Source organism: Lampetra planeri, chromosome 42, assembly GCF_965212315.1.
Source record: "Lampetra planeri chromosome 42, kcLamPlan1.2.h2, whole genome shotgun sequence".
NCBI lineage: Eukaryota > Metazoa > Chordata > Hyperoartia > Petromyzontiformes > Petromyzontidae > Lampetra > Lampetra planeri.
Window position 1 is genome coordinate 93,674 of NC_136148.1, and position 27,172 is coordinate 120,845.

Below are 27,172 nucleotides of genomic sequence, written 5' to 3' on the forward strand. Positions count from 1 at the left end.
ATTGTGTCTGTGTGTATTTGTGATGGTATGTTTGTGGAGAGCATGGGTGTGTGTGGATGTAATATGTTAAGCACGAGGCTGCTCGCTATCGCCCGTAGAATCTCGCATACATTTACACAATCCCCTTAAGCGCAAATTTTATCAATTGCCACAAGATAAGCCACCTCGTTGAGCTACCATTTGTGGGCAGGTCGCTTCTGAAAAAGAAGCTAATAGCTCGGTGGGCCTTACCTAGTAAAATAAACATAGATTAGTTTTATATGTATTTTTTGTCGTGATTTGCTTAACTTTTCTATACTTTGAACCCCTAACATGTTTTCTGTAAAGTTTGTTGTTGTAACGGTCTGACCCGCCCCTACTGGGCATCTGTGAAAAAGTGTTTTATAGCTCATTAGATTCCTCCAGTATAAATACATATTCTGGTTCTGAAATCCTACAAATGTTGGCCTGCTCAATCTATGGAATTTCGTGAGCCCTTCGGTGCTTGGAACCCAGGTCTCCAGAGGTCCACAGTTTTCAAGGTTCTTGCTGTTCTGGAAGAGTAGACAAAACAACCCTGCAGAGGGGGCATTCTGCACACTCCATAACTTCGACTCTGGCTAGGAGGGTGCACCAATCCTGAGGGTGGCGCACCTGAGCTGATTTTGTCCTTCAGCCCGGTCTTAACAAATCGCAGCCATTGCGGACCGTGATATTTGCACGTGTCGAGAGAATGGATGCCCCTGGGGGTAGAGGAAGGGGTAGGGAGGTGTGATGTAATACAAGCCCTACCAATCCCTGCAAAAGGCAGCCCTTTGACGTAATTAGGAGGCTGCCTTGCTTGTAACCAGCCACGTGAATTCAATCCCACTTGCATTACTCATTGACAAACCTGCCCTACATTTTATACTGCGTTTGACACAAATCCGCAACTGTGACTATTGTAATTTTTACTTGCGATGTCATTATCATGCGCATCAATTCCCCACTTATACTTACGTGACCGTGATACATAATGTGAGGTTAATGACCGTGTTTATTTTACATGGAATTTTTTTTGTCATGTATCGTGCTGGAGCAAGTCACTTAATTTGCGCTTTGGATAATTTTATAATTTAGCACAAAAAATAAACAAGCAGCCGATGGCCTACTTTTGCTACTGACGTCACGCTGTCATTTAGACGTTCTGCTACTTCTCGCTGAGAGGGCCTTTTTTGGCGATGCTGCATAATGTTCAGCATATGGCAGGCGAGTGAGATTTGTCCAATATAAATACATATTCGCGGGCTTTCAGCTCCGTGGTATAGTGCATACGCGGGCTCGTTTTTTTTTTTACCAAATCGCTGGTTCCATGAGGGTCTCCCAATGCCCCTGTGGTGTCGTGAGGAATACTTGACGATACTTCCCCACGCTGGTCAGTGCGGATTGGTCAACGTGGGGGAGTGCAATTAACAAACGTCTTTTTTTTTTGCTGCACGGCCATCCACGTCCATTTCACCTGTCGTTTACCCATGGCGATCACCCATCCCAGTACTAGCCAGGTTCAACGCCTGCTTAGCTTCCGAGATCTGACCAGATCTCAAATCGGTGTGCCTTTTGGGTGATTTGGTCTTAGGACAAAATGTTGATGTCAAGCTTGCCATTTTTTCGCCACGTGCCTGCCCCAAGATAATCTTAAATTTGTTAATGTGCATAGAACATCTGAAAATGTGTATTTTGCGAATGTCCTTGTAGTTTATTCACATAATTGCAGTTATGACTGTAATGTGTGATATTGGGTGGCAGATTACCTTTGTAGAGATGCTATAAACCATTCAAACATTGTATATGAAAACTGAAACCCTAATCGATTGGCTAAATCGCGGGCATATGAAGCCAAAATGAACACTAATTATAACGTGTGTACATCCCTTTGTCAATCCACTGCTGGATTAAGGTCTTCCACCAGTATCTTGTTCCGGTGGAAGGAGGTGGGGGGGGGTGACCATACTTGAGCGTGCTGGGCAGTTGGTGTGAAGGGGAGCATGGTCCAGGACCAGACCACACATCACTCGCCACTGATGCTAACCGTGCACAGGAATCAAACGAAAGTTGCATAGTTCACAGTACACCACCCCACCCCTATAAATACCCGTTCATAGTTCAAATTATAAAAGCAGTAACATCAACCAGTAAAGAAAGGTGCCCTTCTCAGCAATATCCTCTAACAGTTTCAGGGTTTATTTAGCGTCTTGAGAGTTTACTTTTATGCTCATCCTCACCTTGACCAACCCCGCACAGACCTTCATGGTGAAGCATGGTCGACTAGCCCCCACGACCTGCGGCGGCGTTGGAAGGAGGCCGTCATCTAGCAGTGGATTGGCAAAAGAGGCTTTACATGAATGGAAAGTGTCGAGTCAAGCTGACAAGGTTTTAGCGTTAAGATTTAAGTTTGCGCACTTACCAATCCGAATTATGTAGGGTTGGGTGGGACTAATGCTGCAACCGGCCTCTTCTGCTTATCTCGCCACTCGATATTGCATTTGTTATCAGCGCTCGGCCGTGATTAAGAGTGATAATGTTATCAGCGCAAGCAGATGCTATATCGGTGCTGTGTAAGGCAAGCAATTTCTCTCATTCAAGCCCCCTCTCCCTTGCAAAACGAGCAGTGGTGTGGTCCGTGCCGCAAGGTGCACTGCACGTGGACAGTTTGTGAGTCAATGAATGGACACAGCCGCCTCATGCTGTTAAGACTTAAGAGGGAACCTTTAATGTTTCTGTTAAAGGGAATAGATCGTGCCTTTAACATTGCTCATCAATAAAGCCCCGTAGTATATTGCTCCACACAGCCACAGCATACAAATATACAAAGTCACCTATCTGCATCACCTATCTGCTCATATATGAAGGTGGCTTAGTGGAAGGTTGCAAGCTCAAATCCTGCTTGGGGAATGACTCAGCCATCGTCTCTCTCGGCCGTCTGGAGTCAATAATATGAAATTTTAAAAAACATTGCGAGGAGTAACACGGGGAAATATTCTCCCCCGCCATGGGGATGTGGAATTTCCACCACTGGTTAAGGGCTACAAACAGATGAAAAATGGGCGGCAAGTTTATTCAATCTCACGCAGCAGTTTAAATGGGGACACCACAGTTGATCGACAGGTAACGTGGTGGGGTAAAGTGTGGGTATTCCCCCCTTGCTAAGACTAAACGATGTTTGTTTATTTTACCACTGAGCTATGTAGCTCTTTTTCACAAGCGACCTGGCCACAGATGATAGCCCAACGAAGTGGCTTATCATGCGGAAATGTATAGTAGCCAAATACTCTCAACGCATGTTTTTAAATGTGTCGGGGGGGGGGGGGGGACCGGAGAACCCGAAAAAAAATCCACGCGACCACGGGGAGAACTTGCAAACCCCAAATATACAGGCCTCGGGGTCGGGATCGAACCCACGACTTTCTGCATATCAGCGAGGTCGTTAACATCTCGCCACCGTGGCGCCCTGGCCAACGTGGAAGAGTAGGCCAAATCAATCTCTAGAGGGAGCTGTCCAGAGTCAGAGCTTGCATTAATCATAACATAACATCAATGTGAACGTATAGTGCAACATAAAGCATAACAATTTAGTATAAAAATTATATCCCCTTTTCAATCGACTGTTGGACGGTCTCCCCACAGCTCGTCGTTCATGGGGGTTGTTTGGCCATACTTCACCACGATGCCCAGTGTGCGTTAGTGAAGGGGAGCTCCAAGGTGTCACTGGCCCACTGATGTTATCCGTGACCGGGAACTGAACCTCAGGTCGCCGGGTTCATAGCACAGTGCAGTGAAATATGAATAAGTCACGAAATAGACATTAGTGTATATAAATACGTAAATTAACCTTAAGTGTGCAATGTGTAACGCATTAGGTAATTAACGAACATGTAAAAAAAAAACATTTGGAGGAATGACATACGCACTGTTTGAGTGTGCAGTGTTTGACGTCAGACAAGCGTGAAGCTACATTTAGCCTTGACTGGCAACATACAGTGGTTGATGTTTATCATTTATCATTGAGCAAGAGCCGATGATAGTGATGAATATAATGCTCACAATCAAAAACGTAAGATTGCTCGTTCTATCAATTCATCATATGTATGCGAATAAATACCGTACCGCTTGCTAGAAACGAGCGAATTACCACATTTAGAAAAATCTTGATTTCCCAATGCCGTGTTTCCGCGTGTGTGTCCCTTGTGTATGGGTGCCCCTGGGTTTCTGTCCAGAGCTATCCCAGCTCAATACTCAGTCAAGCGTCCTACCCCCCGGCCACTGCTCACTGATAAATGTACAGTGTACTCGGAGAGCAAAACATCTCCGCCTGCTCCAGCATCATCATCACAACTGCAGACGCAATGCAGACATTATTAGGGCTCCCTTCACTCCAATGGAATTGCTACTGACGGTGATGATTATCACGGTTGGCTACGTACGGTGCGAAAGAAGGTAATGCATATATACATACAATGAGGGCTGGGGAGCTGGGGGAATGTATGGTGCTTGCGTTGGCGTTTGATGTCAAGGCATCGATGGTGCAGTCGGTGGTGGGGGCATTAACGATGCGTGTGATGGGAGTGTTGCTAGTGAATCTGACAGTCATCTCAGTCAGTGGAACCATGGCACCTGCTGGGTCTCCCCCGTGACCTCCTTATCAGCGAGCTTTCGACGCTTCACGTGGCCTCAAAGTGCACCTGGCCTGGCACAGGCGCCGTGGTGGCGTCACCGCCACTTCGTGACGAATGGCTGCCTTTGTTGTTGGTGCAATAGCGGTCTTGTGGTGGGGCAGCCATGGTGTTGGCTGTGGATTAATAATGCCGGCCAGTGGTGGTGGCGAAGTTTTGATGGTGCCGATGAGACGTTGATGGTTCCGAGTCGGTATCACCGTATTCTGAGGATGATGAGACACTCCGGAAAGTAAGCCGCACTCGAAACGCGTGTCCTGGGTCAATGTAGAACTGTGGTTATACAAATATGGTCACACACGCACACAAACCTACCGCGTATCAGAGGCACCCCCAAATGATGCTTTCAAATACGGGGTTTGGGAGGGGGGCAGTGCGGCATATAATGCGGAGAATACGGTAATACCTTCGTGCTAGTTAAAACTAAGTTAGATTTGTATTTTACTAGGTAAGGGCCACTGAGCTATATAGCTCTTTTTCACAAGCAACTTGGCTACAAATAATTGCTAAAAGAAGTGGCTTATTCCGTGGGAATTTATAGCAGCCAAATACTCTAAACGCGTGACTTTATTCTAAATGTGGAGGGGAAAACCGGAGGACCTGGAGACAAATCCACGCGGCCACGGGGAGAGAGAAACGCAAACTCCAAATAGACAGCAGCAGCAGCAGGCGTCAGGGTCGGGATGGAACCCACGACCTCCTGCGCACCGGGCGAGGTGGTGAACATCTCTTGTAGCATATACTACAAGATCTCACGAACATCTCTTGTAGCATATACTACAACATCACACGAACATCTCCCCCAGCCACCGCGGTGCCCCCTGCAGTTGGTGCGGCTTCGGCGGCGACTTGGCCGCGGGTTGTTCAGAGGGACCGCTGCGCTCGTGGTTAGTGGGGGGGGGCAAGGGGGTGGGGGGGAGGGGCCAAGGGGGTGGGGGGGAGGGGCCAAGGGGGTGGGGCGAGAGCGCTCCTGGCGGTGGCGGTGGCACGGGGCATTGACGGCGAGAAGGTGGAGGGAGGGGGGTGACGTCAGAGGAGGAAGGGGAGCCGGGGGCGGGAGGAAGGGCAGCAGCAGCAGCAGGAGGAGGAGGGGGAGGAGTCTGAATACTTGACGTGGTGGTCGGGGGAGGAGTCGCAGCTGCGTGGGAGAATCTCCCTGGAAGGTTTTTTTTAATTTTCATTCGGGTTCGCGTCGCTGTTGTCGCCGGTGGAACATCCATCCCGTCTCCTCCTCTTCATTGCCTCCCCCCCGCTCGCTCTGCTTCCCTCCATGCTGCCCATCAACGGAGACCTCACGTAAGTCGTGAGCGAGCAGTTGAGCGCCGTCGTTGTCCGACCGACTTCCCCCGGCCACCTCTGAGAGAGACTGACGACGACGAAGACGACGATGACGACGACGACGACGCTCTGCCGGTGAACGCGCGTGAGCGGAGAGGCTCTCTCCTCGGTGCTCTGAAGATTCAATCCGTGTCGGTCAGTGTGGGTCCCCTTGCCCCGTGTGTACATGTAGCATGTACACACACACGTGTGTGTGTGTACATGTAGTATGTACGTGTGTGTGTAGCCCTGCATGCAATGCAAGGCTACACACACACGTACGTCATGTAAACGACACGCCATGTACGTGGTGACACACGACTGCAATCACTACAGGCGCAGCGGGCAATGCACACACAGTATTCTATATTGAATACTCGATTCTCTGTGAATACTCTATACGATGTACACGTGCATATACTGCAACACACACGTATTCTTTGTGAATATTGTGTACTCATTGGTATACACGATAGGTGCATACTCCACTACACATTCTATGAGTAATGTGCAATGTGTGTTTAGCTTATGCAATTTACATGCTAACTGCATTTACTACACAGGTATACAGATGTTGTGTGTGGTAGTCGTCTATTGTATGGACACGGTCATAATGCAGTACATGTACACATGACATGCTACATGTACACATGACATGCTACATGTACACATGACATGATACATGTACACATGACATGATACATGTGCACCTGGACATTATATATGTACACATGACATGATACATGTGCACCTGGACATGATACATGTACACATGACATGCTACATGTACACATGACATGATACATGTACACATGACATGATACATGTACACATGACATCCTACATGTACACATGACATGCTACATGTACACATGACATGTTACATGTACACATGACATGATACAGGTACACATGACATGATACAGGTACACATGACATGCTACATGTGTGTGTGTGTTTACACATTCGCAATATTGTACTGCGTAGCGGTGGGCGTGCAGGAGGGTTTGTACTTTACTACTGTCACGGTAAATGGGAACAATGTGCACTGTAGTAGTAGACACTGCACATGTCAGTACAGATGGATACAATACTGCAGGTGACGATAGGGGGGGACATCCTGCACACAGTCGTCACCACGTGCACGATGCACGCACGGTGCACACCACCACAGTGCCGTGCAGGGCACTAACTACTAAGATCATCACAGTGCCGTGCAGGGCACTAACTACTAAGATCATCACAGTGCCGTGCAGGGCACTAACTACTAAGATCATCACAGTGCCGTGCAGGGCACTAACTACTAAGATCATCACAGTGCCCTGCAGGGCACTAACTACTAAGATCATCACAGTGCCGTGCAGGGCACTAACTACTAAGATCATCACAGTGCCCTGCAGGGCATTAACTACTAAGATCATCACAGTGCCGTGCAGGGCATTAACTACTAAGATCATCGCAGGGACGTGCAGGGCACTAACTACTAAGCTCATCACAGGGACGTTTAGGGCACTAACTACTAAGCTCATCACAGGGACGTGCAGGACACTAACTACTAAGATCATCACAGGGACGTGCAGGGCACTAACTACTAAGATCATCACAGGGACGTGCAGGACACTAACTACTAAGCTCATCACAGGGACGTGCAGGGCACTAACTACTAAGATCATCACAGGGACGTGCAGGACACTAACTACTAAGATCATCACAGGGACGTGCAGGGCACTAACTACTAAGATCATCGCAGGGACGTGCAGGGCACTAACTACTAAGATCATCACAGTGCCGTGCAGAGCACTAACTACTAATATCATCACAGTGCCGTGCAGGGCACTAACTACTAAGATCATCACAGTGCCGTGCAGGGCACTAACTACTAAGCTCATCACAGGGACGTGCAGGGCACTAACTACTAAGATCATCACAGTGCCGTGCAGGGCACTAACTACTAAGCTCATCACAGGGACGTGCAGGACACTAACTACTAAGATCATCACAGGGACGTGCAGGGCATTAACTACTAAGATCATCACAGTGCCGTGCAGGGCACTAACTACTAAGATCATCACAGGGACGTGCAGGGCACTAACTACTAAGATCATCACAGGGACGTGCAGGGCACTAACTACTAAGATCATCACAGTGCCGTGCAGGGCACTAACTACTAAGATCATCACAGGGACGTGCAGGGCATTAACTACTAAGATCATCACAGTGCCGTGCAGGGCACTGACTACTAAGCTCATCACAGGGACGTGCAGGACACTAACTACTAAGATCATCACAGGGACGTGCAGGGCACTAACTACTAAGATCATCACAGGGACGTGCAGGGCACTAACTACTAAGATCATCACAGGGACGTGCAGGGCACTAACTACTAAGATCATCAAAGGGACGTGCAGGGCACTAACTACTAAGATCATCACAGTGCCGTGCAGGGCACTAACTACTAAGATCATCACAGGGACGCTCTATGGCAATGCACCTCGCATGCGTACGCCACGTTAGTAATGCAGAGTGCGCAGGGTTAGTTTGTTCGTGTTACTCCACAGCTCGATGAAGGGTCTGGTCGTGGGGGGGGGGGGGGGGTTAAACCATACTTCACCACGCTGGTCAACCTGCAGTACTTGGATAGGCGACCCACCATGCATAACAGGTGTTACAGGCTTCTTTCACGGGGCTGGATGATTCTTATATTCCTCACTAACACCGTGGGACGTGTAATGAGACGGTACACAACGCAGATGTACCCTGCGCCAGCATGGTAAGAAGTGTGCTGCGTAGGTATGAATTTAACCCCATACACTGATGCACCCGCACGACACAGATACATAACACAGTCAACACCTCGACTAGACTCCATCTGTACATCGTATTGCGCGTTAAACGTGGGGTGGGCGGGAAGTCCGTATACCCCCGCAGCTTCCGTGTAATACTGGCACAGGCAAGTGGGTGGTGGGTATGGCGACTTCCTCTCTGTGTCTGCATGCTCGCCACTTCATCCACCGGGGCCTCCCCCATTCGACCTACACACATTCCATGGGTGGTCGCTACTTCTCCACTGCTGTTCCCACGGTCTGGAACGTCTCCTGGCACAACCTGCTTGTCAAGCCCAGGCTAATGATCTGATTCCATCTGCCCAGTTGTGTTTATTCCGTACAGAAATAAACTTCCTTCCCCCGCACCCTGCTCCCCCTACATCTTAAGAAAAATCCATTATCTTTGCCTTAGGTGCAATGACATCCATGCCGCTCTCTGTACAGCGTATTGAGATGCAGTCACGTTCAGATGATGTAGACATTGCATTGTATACACCATGCATACCACACCTTGCTCGTGGCAACGCTACATACAAAACTCATGTATTGCATGCTTACACTACACACGTGTACCGCTTCATGCATGGCAAGTGCATACACGCGCCACACACACCGCACCGTACAATATACAAGCTGCAGTAACACATACACGGCATATATACACACCTAACCAGTGCGTTATCTACACACGTAGTAATACACTATGCCCACAGTACATGTCACTAACGGTAATGCCCCACATAAATACTACAAATGCATATATTTACACTGCATACATAAGCACACACGTGCTATACTTTACAACGTACACAAAAGCATCCATGCATACATTCAGTGCACACATAGGTGCAGGGTAAACTATGTACGATGGTCATACGTGAACATCCACGCATCTCTGGAGAGAGAGTCAGAAAGTTTTGATAATTAATTAACATGAAACATATTTGGCACACACTTATTCTGACACCCAATCTTTAATTTAGTGGTCATATACAGTGATAGTTTCACTTGGTATTGATGTGACTTGTGTATATTAACATTAAGGACGGTAATCCATGTGAATTTGTGACCTTTTGCTGTATGCAGTTCTCAAAAACCTTTTAAAAACCCTCCTGGATATGTGCCATCAGCACACTCATGGCCAGAGTCACTATCCCTTTGAGAGCTGCGCCTGTTTGACTGTTCAATGCCACTCATGCGACCTTCACATCTTAACACCTTGTTCACGCACAGAGCTTTTGAACACAAGCGCATGTGTCGTTGTGCGTGCGGGTATGTACATGCGCACACGTGTATGTATGTACTTGGTCCCAAGGATAATGGAGCGAAGTGTTCCATCGTCTCTCCACCGAGCGAGCGAGAACCCCGCCGCGGATCCTGCCGCCGACGCCGACGCCGACACCGCCGTGCCCGCCGCGCCAGAGCCCGCGTCGGCGAACGGGCCCGTCAAGATGAGCATCCCCCGCAACCTGAGCTACGTGTCGGACCTCTTGGAGAAGATGCACTTCTCCAACGAGAGCTCGGCGCTCTGCGCCACCAAAGAGGAGTGCGACGGCGGCGGCCCCGCGGCGGCGGCGGCCTCCAACGGGCCCAGCGGCGGCCACGGCGGTGGGGACGCGGCGCCCGCACAGGGCCCGTGCAGCGCTTGGGCAGAGATGCACGCCTTCGGCCGGCCGTGCGACTACATCATGATGGACAGCCCTGCGTCGCTGCCGCTTCTGCGGCGGCGCGCCAAGTCACTACCCCCACCATCGGTGCGCGCCAAGCAGGCGGCAGCGGCGAGCGGCACGGTGACACCCAACACGCGCAAGCGCGTGCGCTTCGCCGACTCGCTGGGGCTCGACCTCATCAGCGTGCGCCACTACAGCAACAGCGAGGAGGTGTCCATCCCGAACCGCGTGCTCTCCCAGCTGCGCCGCGGCAGCGCAAGCGGCAGCGTGCCGCGCTTCGGCTACAGCCAGCGGATCGAGAGCCGCTTCCTGGAGCCGCAGTTTCAGCAGCCGGGCACGACGCCGGACTTCCTGGAGCGCGTGCGGTCACAGAAGGTGTCCCTCGAGAGCCTGGTGGTCACGTCGGAGCTTGGGCTGCATGGTCTCATTAGGGTGCTCAACCTGCACTTTGAGAAGTTTGTGTCGGTGCGCTATTCGCTCAACGGCTGGGCGACGCAGCAAGAGGTGGTGGCGACGTACGTGCCGGGTTCGAGCGACGGCCACACGGACAAGTTCGGCTTCTCCATCAACACGCCGCCCTTCATGGAGGCAGGCGCGCTGATACAGTTCGCCGTGTTGTTCGTGTCCAAGGGTCAGCAGTACTGGGACAACAACGGCGGCGCCAACTACGTCGTGCGGTGCCACTGCCTCAAGCTGTCTCCGCCGCGGGACTACGAGGACTCGTGGATTCACTACATCTAGGACCTCCCCCCCCGACGGATTTGCGGGGTCACTTCCACGTGTGAACGTGCGCATACGCACTCGGAGGATGCGAGGCGCGCGGAGGCGACGCGAGGGCGCCGCTCGCGAATCGTCGATTGAAGGCCACCGCGAGCACCGTCGTCAATTCAGCCGTAGCCTCCATGCACCGCGCGGCCGTGCTGGTCACAGCTAAGGGGCCATCGGTGGCATCGCACGCCTCACTGCCCCCTCCCCCTGCCTTTCCCTTGAGCGCCCTAAGGAGGGCGACCCAGACTGAGGGAAAATTATCCAACAGGGCCAAGGTGGATTTGAGGGGCCTGCTAGAGATTTGGGACGCAAGGAGGGGACGACGGGAAGGGGTTTTTTTTCAGCGTAATGGAATTCGATAATGGCAGCATACGTTTTGGGTTTTGAGTATTGATCACCTGGGTCCATTAAACATTTTTATACCGACGCTTTGGAGATTTGCTCACAGCCGTTTGTGTAAGGTGGTTAATTAACCCCATGGTTTTAAATTGTTAACACTATTGCACGTGAAAAAATAGTAATCAGTCAGACAAAAGGATGTGTAAGTAAACTGCTAAACTGCTGCAGTTGGCGTGTGCCCATGGGAGGTAACACAGACCAGGGTGGTCCGGTTATGGGTCCTAGAGGTAGGAGTCGCGAATGAAACGCATCGAGTTCTGCAGTGTGTGGCGTTCTGTCACTTTGACGACGACGACAACGATGATGATTATTTATGGGCAGTGTGTTGCTTGTTGTGGCGCCCGTGTGATTGTGGGGTCGGGTTCAGTGTGGACTGTGACTGTTGGCTTAGGAGGAGGCATAGGGCAGGCAACGATGTTCATTTAAATGCAAGTGTGGGGAAATTCACTCGCCCAGATAGGGTGAACACTGAGGTCAAACTGGGGTTAATAACGGGCGTACTGTACCATGTTCGGGGAACATGAGTGTTGGTGAACATTTTTTTGCAATATCTACATGCGTCATCATCATTACCATTTTCATCATTTAACATCCTCGCGACCTATCAACATCAAGCAAATCATCATTGCTAGGGGTGTAACAACATATTGATTGATATTGGTTTGTAAGGCTCCCCAGCTAAGCGTTGAATTGCATATGTAGGAATTTTCATCGGCTATGATCGAGCCACTGCTGGATGAAGGCCTCCGAAGCCGTCCTTATTTCTCCACCATCTTGCGATGGAACGGTCCATTGCCCCCCCCCCCATCTCCACGGTTGACGTCCTCTCGGGCGTTTCCTCCTTTGGCTGCGACTCTGACGTTAGGCTCGACCTCCGGCCATCATCCCAATTAGTGACAAGTCCTGGCCGAGCCCGTTTACTTTTTAATTTATCAAAATGGTGCCTCTAACATGCATTATCTCTGTAATCTGTGCGGTTTATTTTTTGTGCCACGCAGTGTAACTAAAAGCATGCACCTTTCCATGCTTCTGTGCACATGTTTCAGCTTTTGTTCTGCTGGGTCAACGTCCATGTTTCTGATTCACGTGTTGTGTTACTCATATTGAAATTATGTGCAAACATTACGTTTTGGAATAATGGAGTGAACAATATAATACCAGCGAGATGGTAAAAACGACGCATCGTAGAATAAGTAATAAATTATTGAGTAAAATCTAATCTCAGCCCTGAATCGTGGCAAGTCATTGCATCTCCTGCATGGAGGTAAACCATTGCAACCCTAATGATCAATGGAAATCGCCAATATCAGCATCAGCTGCAGCAGTGCAAAACCAACATTTTCATTATCATTAGGAGCTGCATTGGTAATTAATGCAGTGCTGAGTGAAAGCCTCACCCGTTCTGTATAGCTCCAATTCATCTCCCTCTATTGTGTGCTCCTTACATGTTTTTTATGTATTTTGTTTTCCATTCTTGGAATTTACCCATACCTATGTGCTTGCTGCTTCTATGCTCGAGAAAATGTATGTGGCCTTCACGTGTGTGTTTGCTATGTTCAGTTGTGAGCGGGTGTTTGTGTGTGTCCACGTGTATTTATGTGTGTATGTATGTACATGTGATGGTGAGTACGTGGTATGTTCTTGCATTGTATTCTGTAGTAACACTGGTCTGGGTGTATATTTTGGGTGTGCTTGTTTGTACTGAAACTCGCCAGGTCAGTTACTGTCAGGTATATTCCTGCCCAGGCATGCAGTGCTCTGTAATTTTCACTAAAGTTAAGCCTAGCATTGACATTTCGACTTTTTCTTAGCATTTTTGTCATATTGTAAGATTCACTTTTATAATGCATATGACGTAGCCTAATTCATTATCACGAGATTGTCGACACAACCGCTCCATCTGCTCACGCTCTATTTGGATGTGACCTTAAGATTTGCAGCTCTAATTTTGGACCCGTAGTGTTCTAAATGCTACACTGGCACTTGCCCTACGACCTTGGCAACTTGATTGTATACTGGGACCTTACGAGAGAAACTGTACGAGTTGTGATGCGAGTCGGATACATTTGCCTGTGTGCGCGCGTGTGTGTGAACCACTGCCGATCCCGTTGGCCACATTTCCAAGGCTTGCATCCGGCTATTGCAAGGGACCCGCGCAGCGTGTGCGCGTGCGCGCCAAAATTTTGGGTGATATCCAATGACCCGGTTAGCTTCACGTTTGGAGCAGAAGCCCTGCACTGCCTTAGAAGGGTGACCGAAGGACAGCCTCCTTCTTGCTGGACGAGAGGGAGCTGCGTTTAGCACCCAGCAGTGCGCACTGGCCCTGAGTGACTGCTCTGACATTTAGCGCCCATGGCAGAGGAACGCTTTTAAAACGAGCCGCCCTGCTATGCTGGGTGTGGGGGGAGGTGGTGGGGGTGGGGTGGAGGCTGCCTTGAAAAGCTCACTCCATCACCTTGTGAATGGCAGAGGTAAAAAAAGACAAAGTTACAACTGGATGAGTGGCATCTTTTTTTTTTTAAACGTCCGCGGATGCGCGGGGATGTGTGGTGGTGGTTTGGGGGCACGTGGAGAAGGCGCACGCCGGCCAACTGCTGTAGTTTGAAAATGTTGCTAATGTTGTTAATCCGGGAAAATGCACACACGCTTTGACTGCGCGGCGGCAACGAGGGAGACTGCGCCGGTATTGGGATCTACTGTCGATGTTTGACAATGCACCGACGAGCGACTGAAGTTTAAATCGTTTTCCGGCAACATAACACCATGCAAGCAACTGTGCTTGAGCGTGCACCGAGATGTAGCAGCGCACACGCACGCGTGTGCACCGTATGTACACAAGCTGTCAGCCTTATCCAGACCACCAACTGCAAAGAACTGAATGTGTGGATATTTTGTCGTATAGACAACCAACTGTAAGAGTTGACAAAATGTGGCCATTCCAACATATGCCACTTCGGAGCTGGTCTTCTGAATAAGGACGAGTGCTTTTGTCCGCACAACGCTGCACACCTTTGTGTGCGTGATTTTTATATGCTTGTTTCCAGCCTGCATTAATTGTCCTGTTGTGATGGGCTTTCTCGTAGTTTTGCAGTTGCGATTAAGTACACCTACAAGCGCAGTTTAGTGTCTATGAGCTCGGAGCTTTAAAATGTGCAAACACTGTGTTCACCTGAGAGGTGAAAGTGGAATAAACGCTGCACAATGAGCAGACTGTACACTGGGGCTTTTCAAATGTAAGAAAATGTAATCAAGCGAACACGAGCATTGCGACTTGAGATGGCGCGTGCAACGGTACCGCAGCAGAGATGTGTGTAGAGCAGCTTGCAACGCTCCTCTTCTCTAATGTACAGAATGACGGTCGTTTAGCCCTGCGCTGTTGGGAGTGCGCTACAGTGCGTGACATCTGGAGGGATTGGAGACATGTCACCATCGATCGGCCAACTTATTGTTCAGCATCTTTAATGGAATTAATTGGCTGCGTCGCACTGTTGTGCCATCAATCAAGGGAATTGTGTTCTGAAGAGGGAACTGGTTGAGTCGGGGAGTGAGGGGGTTAAAACCTGCGGTCATAACTCTGCTACTCACCACTGCCGACCATCTGTCTTCTCATACTCTACCGAGATTCGCTATTCCAATGCAAATTATCTGCTGATGCATCGCTCACAGCTGTTGATGGCAAACATCGATCAGTGTCTTTATTCAGAAGTTGGGTGACGGCCCTTTCATATTCTTTCTTTCAGTTAACGTTTTCTCGTTATGCAAGGGAGACTTCGGGTTTACCCTCCAGAAAGGGTCCCTAACAAATACAGTATGTGAATCATATTCTCAGGTTTTTTCGGTAAAGTCACGTAGGTAAAAACATTAAAATTAATGAAAGTAAAATAAAACAAAAATAAAATTCACGACGTTTCGGAGGCAACACAAGTCTCCGTCATCAGGTGGGACCGTCACAGCCGAATTACGACGGTCCCACCTGATGACGGAGACTTGTGTTGCCTCCGAAACGTCGTGAATTTTATTTTTGTTTTGTTTTATTTTAATGTTTTTACCTACGTGACTTTACCGAAAAAACCTGAGAATATGAATCATTGCAGTCACGAAAGCTTCAAATCTAGAACAGTATGTGAAACAGAATTTTACTTTCAAATTGGTATCCGGACTATGGCATGGGCACAACAAGGGCCGCATCGGTATTTTATTTTCGTGAGTGACATCACAGGATCTTGAGGGACCAATTTACAACAGTCGGCACGCTTTGGTAAGAACAACAGTCGGCACGCTTTGGTAAGAACAACAGTCGGCACGCTTTGGTAAGAACAACATCGCACAGATTTGAAGCTCGAGGCTCCGTTTCGTACGTTGCCAAAAAGCAGTTTTCCATGGACCTGGTAGGAAACTGCCCAAATTGACAGAGCATTGCATAGGTCTGGCCATGTTTCCACCACATATTTGCGGAAACTAGCTTAACCACAACACAATGAGCAGCAAAAGGATCGTGGGATAGTAGTTGCTGTTTTAGGCTCCTTGCTGAAAAAGACACGGCTGTGTGAATTGTTGAACACGAATGAACATGGCTGCTGCAACCCCAGGAGAATGTAAATATACTACCAGTTCATAAAACATTTAAAAATATATTTTTACTTGAAAAAATATTTACAACCCCTTTGTCAGCGCCTGCTGGATGAAGGCTTCCCCCACGCCCTGTTGGTCATAGGGGTCCATTTGACCGTTACCTCGTGCTGGTTTGTGAAGGGAAGGCAACTACTGCTTCAGATAATCGCTCATCACTGATGTTAGCCGTGGCCCGGCAGAAAACTCGGGTCACCAGCTTTATAGCGCAGTGCGCAAACCACTGCGCCACTGCTTTGGCGCGGTATGCACTGCACTTTATCCACCCTTTTCTCTTTAAATTGCGAGCCAAGTGAGAAGTTTCACTTCAGGAGTTCCACGACTCTGTGCAACAGCTCCTTATTTCCGATGGAGAAAGCTGACCCTGCACAGTTGCTTCTGAGTTCACGTAAACCTTGGTCTGTACACACCGCTTCTGAATTGGTGCTGTCTGACAAACTATGGGTTACAGCTTTACACACCTGAAGCAATTAAATGAAAATGCAGAGAGAGCTCGGCAGAGCGACAGTGGATGGGAGCAGTAGTACTAAGCCACTTGCTTTCCTTGAGCCGAGATTGGCTTGGAATGGTCACATCACTGAGCTTGTTTCAGTGTGTGCTGCGAAATGAGTAAAACTGTACTGCAGTCTGTGGTTGCCCTATGGAGAGACTGGCCACTACCAGGGGAATGTGGAGTTTTTTTTAATATGGCTGGCTTGAACCTCCCAAGAAAGTTTAAGACTGCCTTATTGATCAGGGATACACGTTGAAGTCATTGTAGTTTATTAAAATCGATTTTTGGGCCTTGTTAACAAAAATACATTCATCATATTATTGGCTGTAAAAAGCTACGTGTTAAATTGTAGTCTATATAAACACTTTTGATTACTGTTTTTTGGGAAGTCAGCAATGGTTGTGCATAAATTGGCCCCTGTCTTGATAATGTGGAATTGCCACCACTGGTCCAGGACCACCAACAGAGATGAGCACTGACCAGTAGTCATGTGAGTCGGGAGTATTTTGTTCCCATAATATTATGTGGATAAAAGGTATTCTGCAGATAACTTAATAACACTTCAAGGTGCTCGGGAAAAATTAAGATCACGCTCTGACTGGATGTTAAACATTACACACTGGACAGGGTGAAATCTATCTCAGTTGAACGACAGTTGGTGGTTAGAGAGAAGCGGAAAGAGCACTGCAAGGAGATATAAGTAAAGGAAATGGTCGTCCCCCCAACAGGCCTCAAGGCCAAAGGACTATATAAGTAGATGCATTGATATGCTCTAATCGAAATTGAATTATATTGCAATTGAAAACAACAACAGTGACTGCAAGTGTACCCAGCATGTGCTTGGTAAGAGATACACCCACGATCGAGTTGGCCTGGTAGTCATGGGGCCTAACGCATCTGTCAAAGCATCGAGCCACCTCCCCTTACCGGCCTGGGTTGAACCCCAGGGGGTCACATAGAGTGGAATTAATTGTCACGGTCGGTGAGCTTTATAATAATGATGACAATTTCTCTAGCACCGTAATATGGAAAGCCATCACAAGGGCACTTGGTCAGGAATTCCAAAGTCAAAATGTCTCCCTCACTCAAACACGCATAGGGCGGGCACTGTCCCTCAGTTGGTGGCCCTGAGCCAGTGGTGGAAATTCCACGTTCCCATGGCAGGATACTATAGAGCACGATCACTGATGACTGCACAAAAACAGTTGAACATTATATTTGTGCTGGAATTTGTCGCGGCCAGCTCTTGAGGGTCTACCAGTGTCGGACACAAAAGGGAAGTCCATAAGAAACGAAACCTAATGGAGCGACGTCCTCGAAATGTTATGCTGATAGCACAATTGGTGTGTAATTGAGTAGAGAGTCAAATAATAACAAAACATTTTAATCCTCAACAATAATGTGCAGTTTAATGACAGCCCATTCGTAAATGCCTCACGGAGGTCGGAGATACCCACTGAGATGAGAACTTCGCGCTCGGGATAATGAAATTATGTGCACGTCGTGGGTGAATTCCCAAGCCTGGAGGCGCGCCGGCTGATTTAAATTTTTGTCGTTGATTTAAGCCCCCCGCCACCACCACAGCACCAGCACCTTAATAACCTACTTTTAAAAGAACACTTTCGTCAATAACAATGCCTTCAAAGAATATATATAATCTTGATTTGATGCTTTCGTGACTGCAAGAATCCATACTCTTTGGTTCTTTCGGTAAAGTAACGTAGGTAGAAAATAAAATAATGTCACGACGTTTCGGACGCTTGTGTTGCGCCCGAAACGTCGTGATTTATTTTATTTTATACCTACGGGACTTTACCGAAAGAACCGAAGAGTATAGTATATATAATAGGAGACATTTGGTACAATGGCCCTTCATATGCTACAAAGGGCCATTTACCACAACTCCGCCAATGATATATTTTATCCCTCGTAATGTGAAGGAGATTCGGAAACTTGTTCTTTTTTAACGCAGTGTTATTGGCGAATATGAGGCGTTTTGTTGTTCATTAATTATGCTTGTGCACCACTGCCAACGCAGCAGGATCACCAAATGTATTTTTACATGTGTTTTGTTGTTGTTAAAGGCACTCTCTGACGTGAATCACCCTTTATGGGATGACGGATACCGGGGGAGGAGCGGCCTCCGTGGTGCCTATCGACGGCCTCCTTCCTGGGTTGTTGGCTGTGTTGATGGTTTGTTGTATGGGCCTTGTCCCGCTCTCAAGTTATGCAGGAGGACGTGGGTTCAATCCCGACCCATGACGCCTGCTGATTCTCTAGAGTTTGTGATCGCGAGGATTTTTCTTCGGATCCTCCAGTTTTTCCCTCCACATTTAGAACGTGCATATTTAAGAGTATTTGGCTGATATATATGTCCACGTGATGAGCAACTTCTTTGAGCTATCATTTGTGACCTGGTCGTTTTTGTAAAAGAGCGATATAGCTGCACCCTCTCTGCAGGAATGTTCAAGTGTCTAGTTAATCGGTTCATGTGGAGAAGCTCTGTGGATCATTCTCAGGATTGTGAGAGATGGTGGTGGCTCAGGCAGGCCTTCAACCCAGCAGGGGATTGATCATGGCTAACTATGATGATGATGGGAGTGTGTGTTTGTGTTGCTATATTTATTGTGGGTGGCATCAAGAGGAGAAATAATGTTGCATCTGTTCCGGAACTCGCAGCAACTTTGTTGCAAAATCTGGAAAAGGCTCCGTGTTGCCATGGCCAACAGCGATGTGATTGGCTGAGTGTGATCACGTGAGATGGATACGGTTGTTATGACAACACAAAGGCAAAGATAAATATGGCGGCGATTGTTAAAGCATGCAGGTGTTAAATATTAATAATGTACTTGATAAATATATCTTTATGATGGTAAATAGTACACTCATTATAAATTATACATAATTTCGTATATAATTTTATTCATGTAAAATTCCTTCATGTTTTAATACAGTTCATTATTGGACCTGGCTCAGGTTGTAGCTCATTATTAACAGAGTTAACGCTCCCAATGAGATGCGGTTAGGGCAGGGGTCGGCACCCTGTGGGTGCAGAGCCGCATGCGGCTCTTCAAAGGACTCCTTTGTGACGTCAGTTATTAACTACCACCGTCTCATATTCACATGCATTGCAGCTCTTTAAATATGGAGTTTTTTTTTTTACCGAATTCGAAAAATATGGCTCTTCTTATTGTGCTTTCCGACTCCTGGGTTAGGGTCCATCGGTGATCATATTCGTAGCCGGGCGGTTACCCACAACCTTCAGCTGACATTGGGCAAGGAACCACGTCAAATTAAGGAGCCATGTTCAACGATATTGACTTTGGTGTCCGTAACCTGATGAGCAACAGGAACACGTGGATCAGGGAACAAACACAAACCAGAGACGTCACATTGACAAGAGGACTAAATGGGCTCGGGGTAGGACACATCGCCGGACGGAATGATGGGATGGCAACGGCGTGGAAAGGCCTTCATCCAACAGTGGCATTGACAATGGCTCATGATGATGATGATGACGAATATGTTGAGAGTTCGGCGATTGAAGCTTCTCCGTGTGGCACACTTGGGCGGTGGGAGCGTAATGGAAACGCCTCACACTGTGGTGAGAGTGTCCCAGTCGCGATCAGAAGGTCAAGGGTTACAATTCCGGTCGGGGTGTGGTTGGATTGTCATCCCTTCTGGTTGGTTAAAATTAATAGCACCACTTTGGTGAAAGTAAACAGCAGTTCTTCGAATGCACTGGTCCCCGTCGTAGGAATGTGGAATTCCCACCACTGGCTCAGGGCCGCCATTGAAGATGACACGTGGAGTTTAGCCGTCGGAAGGTGAAAATCACCCGGTTATCTTGTCAGGACAATCGAGTTACCATGGACTCGGCGTGTTCCGTGTGTACACAGGGTGGGTGGACATTCTGGACCTCGGACAAAGTTGCGATAGACGGTGCCTTGGGGACGTTTGAGTAATGAGAATTGCTTGTGCAGGAGGATTGGGAGCATTCTGCGAGAGAGAGGGAGACGGCCAGCACTGTACCGTGTGGCACGTGCGGGTGAATGAGCCTCGGTATTATTTTTATACGTAAACACGCACGTGATGAACACGCAAGCGCGCAGCCAAAAAAACACCGGACACGGGGATGCGCGCACGTGCACTCCGGCAATGCTCTGCGAAAATCACCAAGGCTCCAGAGCGGGTGTCTCGTGGCTTTTCCGGCCTTACGTGCGAGCATTTGGTGTGGTGGGTTCCCCCCCCCCCGCCATCAAATTGTTTGATCGCAATACATTTCGCTATCACTTGGCCGGGATTCCCATTGACTGGACGCACGTGTTACGACCCTCTTTTATGGGCCTCGCCAGTGACTCGACATTTCAAGTTGTTTTACACGTACAGCTAAGGGGCTGTTGTCTGGTACAGCCTTAAGCAATATGCGCGCTGGCGAGACGAGTGGCCGTTAGACTGGCGCCGCGCCATGAGAATGTCCATTAGTTCAGGGTCCGTTAAGGGTGACGAGATGGCCCCAGATGCATTGCAACCTTAGATAACACATCTCACTCTTTGCCTTTGGATTATTATGCAATAATAAGTCAGGGAAGGCGATTTTGTTGAAGTCACTTGAAGGAAATAACATTCTATCCGTCAGCCTGTTGGTTATTTTTCCACGTTGATGTTTGCCAGTAGCATTTGTTTATAAGTTGAGAATTTTGGACCAATTTCATCTTCGCTCTCTTTACATCCCTCCGCCTCTCTCCACCTAGCAGTATAAAATTGGTACGCCACAATTAAGTTGATTTTGCAGATCGTGTGTATTGGGTTAAAGTGTGGGTACTATCCTGCCTTCCAAGACGTCCGGTCAGCCAGCGTGGAAGAGTAAGCCAAATACCCTCTAGGCCGCTCCCCCTGTAGTAGAATCTCATCGGCAAGGTGTGCACGCTGATTGGCTGCCTTGTGCAAAGCCTGCTTTCAGTTGTCGATCTGACCCGCAGTCTTCGCCCGATCCAGATTGGCTGTAGCACTGCGTGCGTTTGATGTCACGATTGTGATTTATTTATTCGCGTGTCTAAAATATCCGCGTGCGTGGGCCATGGCGGAGACGCTCACATCTTGAATTTCCATCCTCTGGCCTGCCGGCAGAACGCCGATCTTATGACTACTTACTGTAGTGGAGTCGACATAAAACTTTCATGGGGAAGCGAAGCCGTGCAGTGCTCATACCTTAGCGCAGAGCGTAAATCTCATGAATAAATGATTGGACTCGCGTTGTGCCCATCACCACTGGGACATCTTTCGGATGAAAACAACGAGCAGTCGACAGTGAGGACCGTCCTTTCTCTTGAGTGCTTCCTGCCGAATGCGTTACAAGTTTTTTTGTTTTTCAATGAAATACATGGAAAGATCTGCAGCCTTTCAGGCTTTAAGTGGGCGCCAAGTTAGGCTCTGCTGCATACTTTAGCATTTAATTATAAGTGCTGTAGTGCTCTCGACTGTCTCTGGACATCAGAATTATTATCTATCCAAAGTGGTGAGCCAGGGACGAATTTAAATGACTCGAATGTGCAGAACAACAGGGATGCACGAATGGTACAGGCTGGGGACATTCCCGCAGTAGGTCCCATCTGCTGTATACAAAGTACAAGTGGAGCCCTGCAATTGCTTGCTCTACAACTGTTGGCGGAAGAGCCTCCGTTCAAGGGAGCTCTTGGCCGACTCTTCCATGTTGACCAAATGTATTGGACGACGATCTGCTCGTCTTGTTTAGCAAAACATCACATAGGCCCAGGGCCAAGAGGCTACACAGTTTTCAGAGGGTCGTGAAAGGAAACGGTTTACACTCAACGTAAACCGTTTTTTTTTATTTTGAATGACCGAGACAAAAAGTCTCGGTGCCTCCCTGCGCAAACTACCATAGGGTGGTACTCATCTTCTATTAGCTGCCCTGAGCAATTGATGGAGATTCCACATTCTTGGCCAGGTCCAGTCTCTCAACAGGACGACCACCATTGATGACTTTGCACATAGTGCTCATTTTATCGCCATTGGACAAATGATGGGGTTGAGTCAACCTTCAGCTTATTGTATCTCGGGTGCTTTGCCACAGCGATTCGTATGTGTAGGCAAATTGCAAGGAACTACAATTTTAATACCGTGGCTTCATAGAGTTTGCAACGTGAGAGTGTCTTGCATAAGTGGAGGCAGATGTGTGGGCTGATGGTGAAATGTGGCACTCACTCAGGGCGACAGTTTTTCGTGAACTTGAGCAGCCCGTGTGCGCCTCGTCGTGTTGTGACGTCATCACGGTGACTGCCGAGAACTTGTTGCGAGATTTCGCAGGAAAGAAACGCTCGCTGGTGCCGCTCTGCTAAAAACGTCGTTGCTCGTCACGCGTCACGCTCGCGTGGTCAGTTTTGTCGACAGACGCGACCGGGTTGCTGCTTCCCCCCCACCCCATGTGTGTGTGTACCGCGCAGTCAGTCTGGTTTCCAAGGTGAAGCGTGCACTCGTGCCCGCTGATAATGGTGCCTCTCCCGCTAACGAGGTCCATTAGCGCTATCCGGACAGCATTTACAAACGGCTGGGGGCACGGCGATCTGATTGGGTGACGTGGCGAGATCGCGGCGGGGAAAAGTTGCAGACATTCCTAGGAATAGTGTGAGCCGGGCAGCAATCAGTATCTGAAAATGTGCTGATTGCTATTAATGGCCTGATCTGATTAGACTGCTTCTTGTGTTACCTTCATGAGTGAATTTGTGTGAAGTTAGGGCGTGCGTAGGCACGTCTCGGTGCAAATCGTTCGGCGTGGCAGGGATTTCTGCGCGGAGCAGTCGTCTTGTACCGCTCGAGGTTAAAATCCTGGTTGGGACGCGACGACAAAACGGACGTCACTTTGTGTGTGAGGAATCGCAACGGAGGTCGTCGTCCCAGGGACGGCGCCTGTCAGGCGAATGTGGAATTTTCTGCCAATGACTCACAGGGCAGCCAATGTAGTTGAGAACTTCTCCATTGGTTGCTATTTGTAGCTCCAGATTGAGGAGAACTGCAACCTGGAGCCATGACCTGCCACTGCACCCCATCGCTTGAGCCGACTTGCAAATCTTGCCTGGTGTGTACGTGATAGCCGTGACCGCATCCTTTTACGCCGCGGAGGATGAGTCACCGCCGCGCCTCCCTGGACATTGCATTATCTTACAAATCCGCGTTCTCACGTAGTGTCATCTAATTGGGAGTGAGGTTTCGCAAGTGGGATAGTGGTGTAATATCCATTTCCTGTTGGTGAGGCACTGCTTATGAATGAGACCCACGTTTCATTGGATGATGGACGTAAACACAATATTACTATCTTGCAATAATATTTGGAATGTGAACTGCAATGCATTGTAGATTAATTGCTGCAATGAGAGATGGTGTTTGGGATTGGGTAAAGTGTTATAGTTAGGGGTAGGGTTATGGGTTGTGAAAGGGATCAAATCCAAACCAAATGTTGTGAAGCGTTGGAGTGACATCATAAATGTGTTTTGAAATTGTTTGTATTGCAGCGATTGGGGTGGAATGGTGGCACAGTGGTGAGCACATTGCACTATGAACTCGGTGGCCTGAGTTCAATTTCCAGCCGCCGATAACGTCAGTGGCGAGTTATAGCTGCACCGGTCGCTCGGCACCCTCTTCACTGCCCACATGGTAAAGTACAGTCAGATAGCCTCTATGGCAAAGGCTTGGGGAGGCATTCCTCCAACAGTTGCTACTGCACTGTATAATATTACATTTTATACAGTGCAGTTGTGTAGTTTGGGGTTAGTGTTGAACTGTCACTGTTAGGCACAGGGATAACCGCTGGGCTTATAGGTCGAGCCGTGGGTGGGCGCAAGCCAAACCCCCAACTCTCATGACGCGCGCGATCCCACAATGATGTTTAGTTTTTGTGTGTCACGCCACGATTGTAAACCTGCCTTGGGCCTTTGGCAGTGTCTGCAAGCGGTTTACAGAATCCGCATTGTGTTACCGAGGACATTGTTGAGGGTAGAGTAATATTTATCTGTTTCTTTTGGAACTACCGCCCCCATTGCTGCATAGCAAATGCGCCTCTGTAGATAACCAGTTCTCCGTGGAATTAGTGGTGTTACTAAATCATTGGCTTAGTTTGCACAGTCAGCTAATTTACCAAGGTGCATCATCGGGTTTTAATCATCTTGTGATATCATCGCGCACAGGAGGAGGAGGTCATTATGTGCCCAGACCATAACGTGAGTCAAAATTGTAAATGAAAAAAAATCTGCTAGCAAAAGTTTTAATAGAATCACCGTATAGAATGGTGTGAGTGTGTGTCACTACTAAGTTGGTCTCCCTTGCGTAAAAAAGGTAATGGATCTCGTTGGGCTCTTGCTTCAGTAATTATAGGACCTTGGCTTGAAATGAAATAAGTATTTGTGACCCCGGGCACACCGAGCGCTCTCCTGTTGTAGAGACCCGTGTGTATTTATTAAGTGATTGTGTGCAGATAGGATAGAACAAGTTGGTGCTCGCAATCGCTGCTGGCCCTGACTTATGATGTCATGTCTCCCCAATGCGGTTTTCGGGTTTGGACCGCATGTTGTCCGGTACGATGTCCAACGTTTCGCATGCCCTGGGAGGCTGTTCAGGAACGGATTTGTTCCTTGAACACCTTCAATTCAGTTTCTGTTGAAGCTCTCGGCACGTGGAATACAAACTTAAAACGCGAAGACACTAACAGACGCATCGGAGAGATATTTCGTCAGACTCTCGCAAAATGACAGTGGGAATTATTATCACGTGACATTTTTATCCGTTAGAAAAAGATACACGCTGAATCTCGGTCAACTCGGGAGAGATCCGTTGGGTGTTGGGCTAATTTTTTTTTGAGTAGTTTTGCAATATAAAAGATGTTGTGCATACACTATTTGCATATAATTTAAACACACGAAAATGACGAATACACCGCACCCCGTATATATTACAGCTTCACCAGAAGACAAACCACAGATTATCCGTCGCGCTCACACGGTGTTCATGGATATGTTCATGTTGCCGTCTAACGTCAGCATTGTGAATGCAGTCGAAGCTGGATATAACCAAACTACCTTCGGAGCAAGGCCACGTGTGCTTATATCCACAGTAGCGTGTTTGCATCAGATGTTGCCATTCACCTTGAGCGGCCAGGTGGCCCAGTGGTCACCTCGTGGCCCACAGCATTCCTGGGTTCCATTCACCGACTCGGGGCGCCTTTCTGTGTGCAGTTGCTAAATTCTCCCCCGCTCTTCTGCGTGGATTTCCTCCGAGTTCGCCGGTTTCCTCCTCCCATAGTTACAAAAAACAACCCCATACAATTTAGTGCACCTAGGATTGACCAAACATCTCAATGCTGAAAAATGAAACGGCAATTTGCTCAAAGTGTGATGACTGTGCGCACAGCAGTAACATCGCCTCCTGCTGTAAAGATGTTTTTGTGAGGCCCCTCCTGAAAACGATTCCTGAGACTGGAGGCATTCCCTCGGCAAAAAAATCGTAGTAACAACAACCTTCCGCCCACCAGCGTAACAATGTAAAAACGTGTGTTGCTTACATCAGAACGGAGCATGTGGTAGGTGTGCTTATATCCAGCTTCTACTTTACGACGATTTGCTAAGGAGTTATAAAAAAATCCGCTGTAAGCGCACGATGGTTGAGTGGCTGTGTGTGTGTGGGGGGGTCTGTGTGTCATTGTTCGTGGCAGATGTTGTTGAGTGTGCGGTGAAACTTGAATGCCCCAAAAAGTGTCGTGTGGACTTGAACGCACAGGGCACAAAAATAAATTAAATCTTTTTAAAAACAAATATCGTATATATAAAAGAAAAATAGAGTGACTATATATACAGAAAATACTGGGTTTAAAATTTGTGAACAGAGTGAGTTTATGTACACGATTATAAATGTTAATTATCTGTGCACTTTTGATTAGCTAGCGTTCGTGACTTGGGTGAGATTGTATTTGAGAGCGGACTCCCGGTGCAATTCAGAGTGAGGCTTAAGGTGCGGCCTAATGAGTTACTCTTCTCTACCTACTACAGAGAGAGATGACCCCTTTGCATGGAAGGTTACCGACAGATGTATAAGTGTGGTTCTTGCTGTCCCCACTCGTACAAGGTCGGTATATATTGGTCAAGGTCTCAGTCCTGCTGTTAAGACTCGACTTGCCATGATACCACAGGACATCAAATTTCACAATGTGACGTTTTTCACAAAATTATGAATTCAAATGTATTCCCATGAATTTGTAATTGTGTTTCACATTTTATCGTTTTTGTTTCTGTGCTTTGCTGTACTTCTCGTACGAATAAAAACGACTTAAACGTTATTCAACCGCAGTCTGCTCGACAAACGCCTGTCTTTTTTTCA

General features: G+C 48.1%; 2 protein-coding genes across 4 annotated transcripts in view; one reads left to right on the forward strand and one right to left on the reverse strand.

Moving 5' to 3' along the window:
- LYRM4 (LYR motif containing 4) overlaps window positions 1-27,172 on the reverse strand; it is a 103,340-nt gene that overhangs the window by 15,946 nt on the left and 60,222 nt on the right. The window lies entirely within an intron of this gene.
- The window catches only part of LOC144732245 (protein phosphatase 1 regulatory subunit 3D-like), a 57,836-nt gene continuing 36,477 nt past the window's right edge, over window positions 5,814-27,172 (forward strand). For 2 of the 3 annotated variants that reach the window (XR_013588167.1, XR_013588168.1), the window contains exon 1: window positions 5,814-5,984. Coding sequence is in view for 1 of the 3 variants with exons in the window: in XM_078613648.1 (XP_078469774.1) it covers window positions 5,959-5,984; window positions 10,146-11,241 (1,122 nt within the window). In the remaining 2 variants the exon portion in view is untranslated. Of the gene's footprint in view, window positions 5,985-10,145; window positions 27,140-27,172 lie in introns of those variants that run through there. The other variant, XM_078613648.1, reaches the window with a different exon arrangement.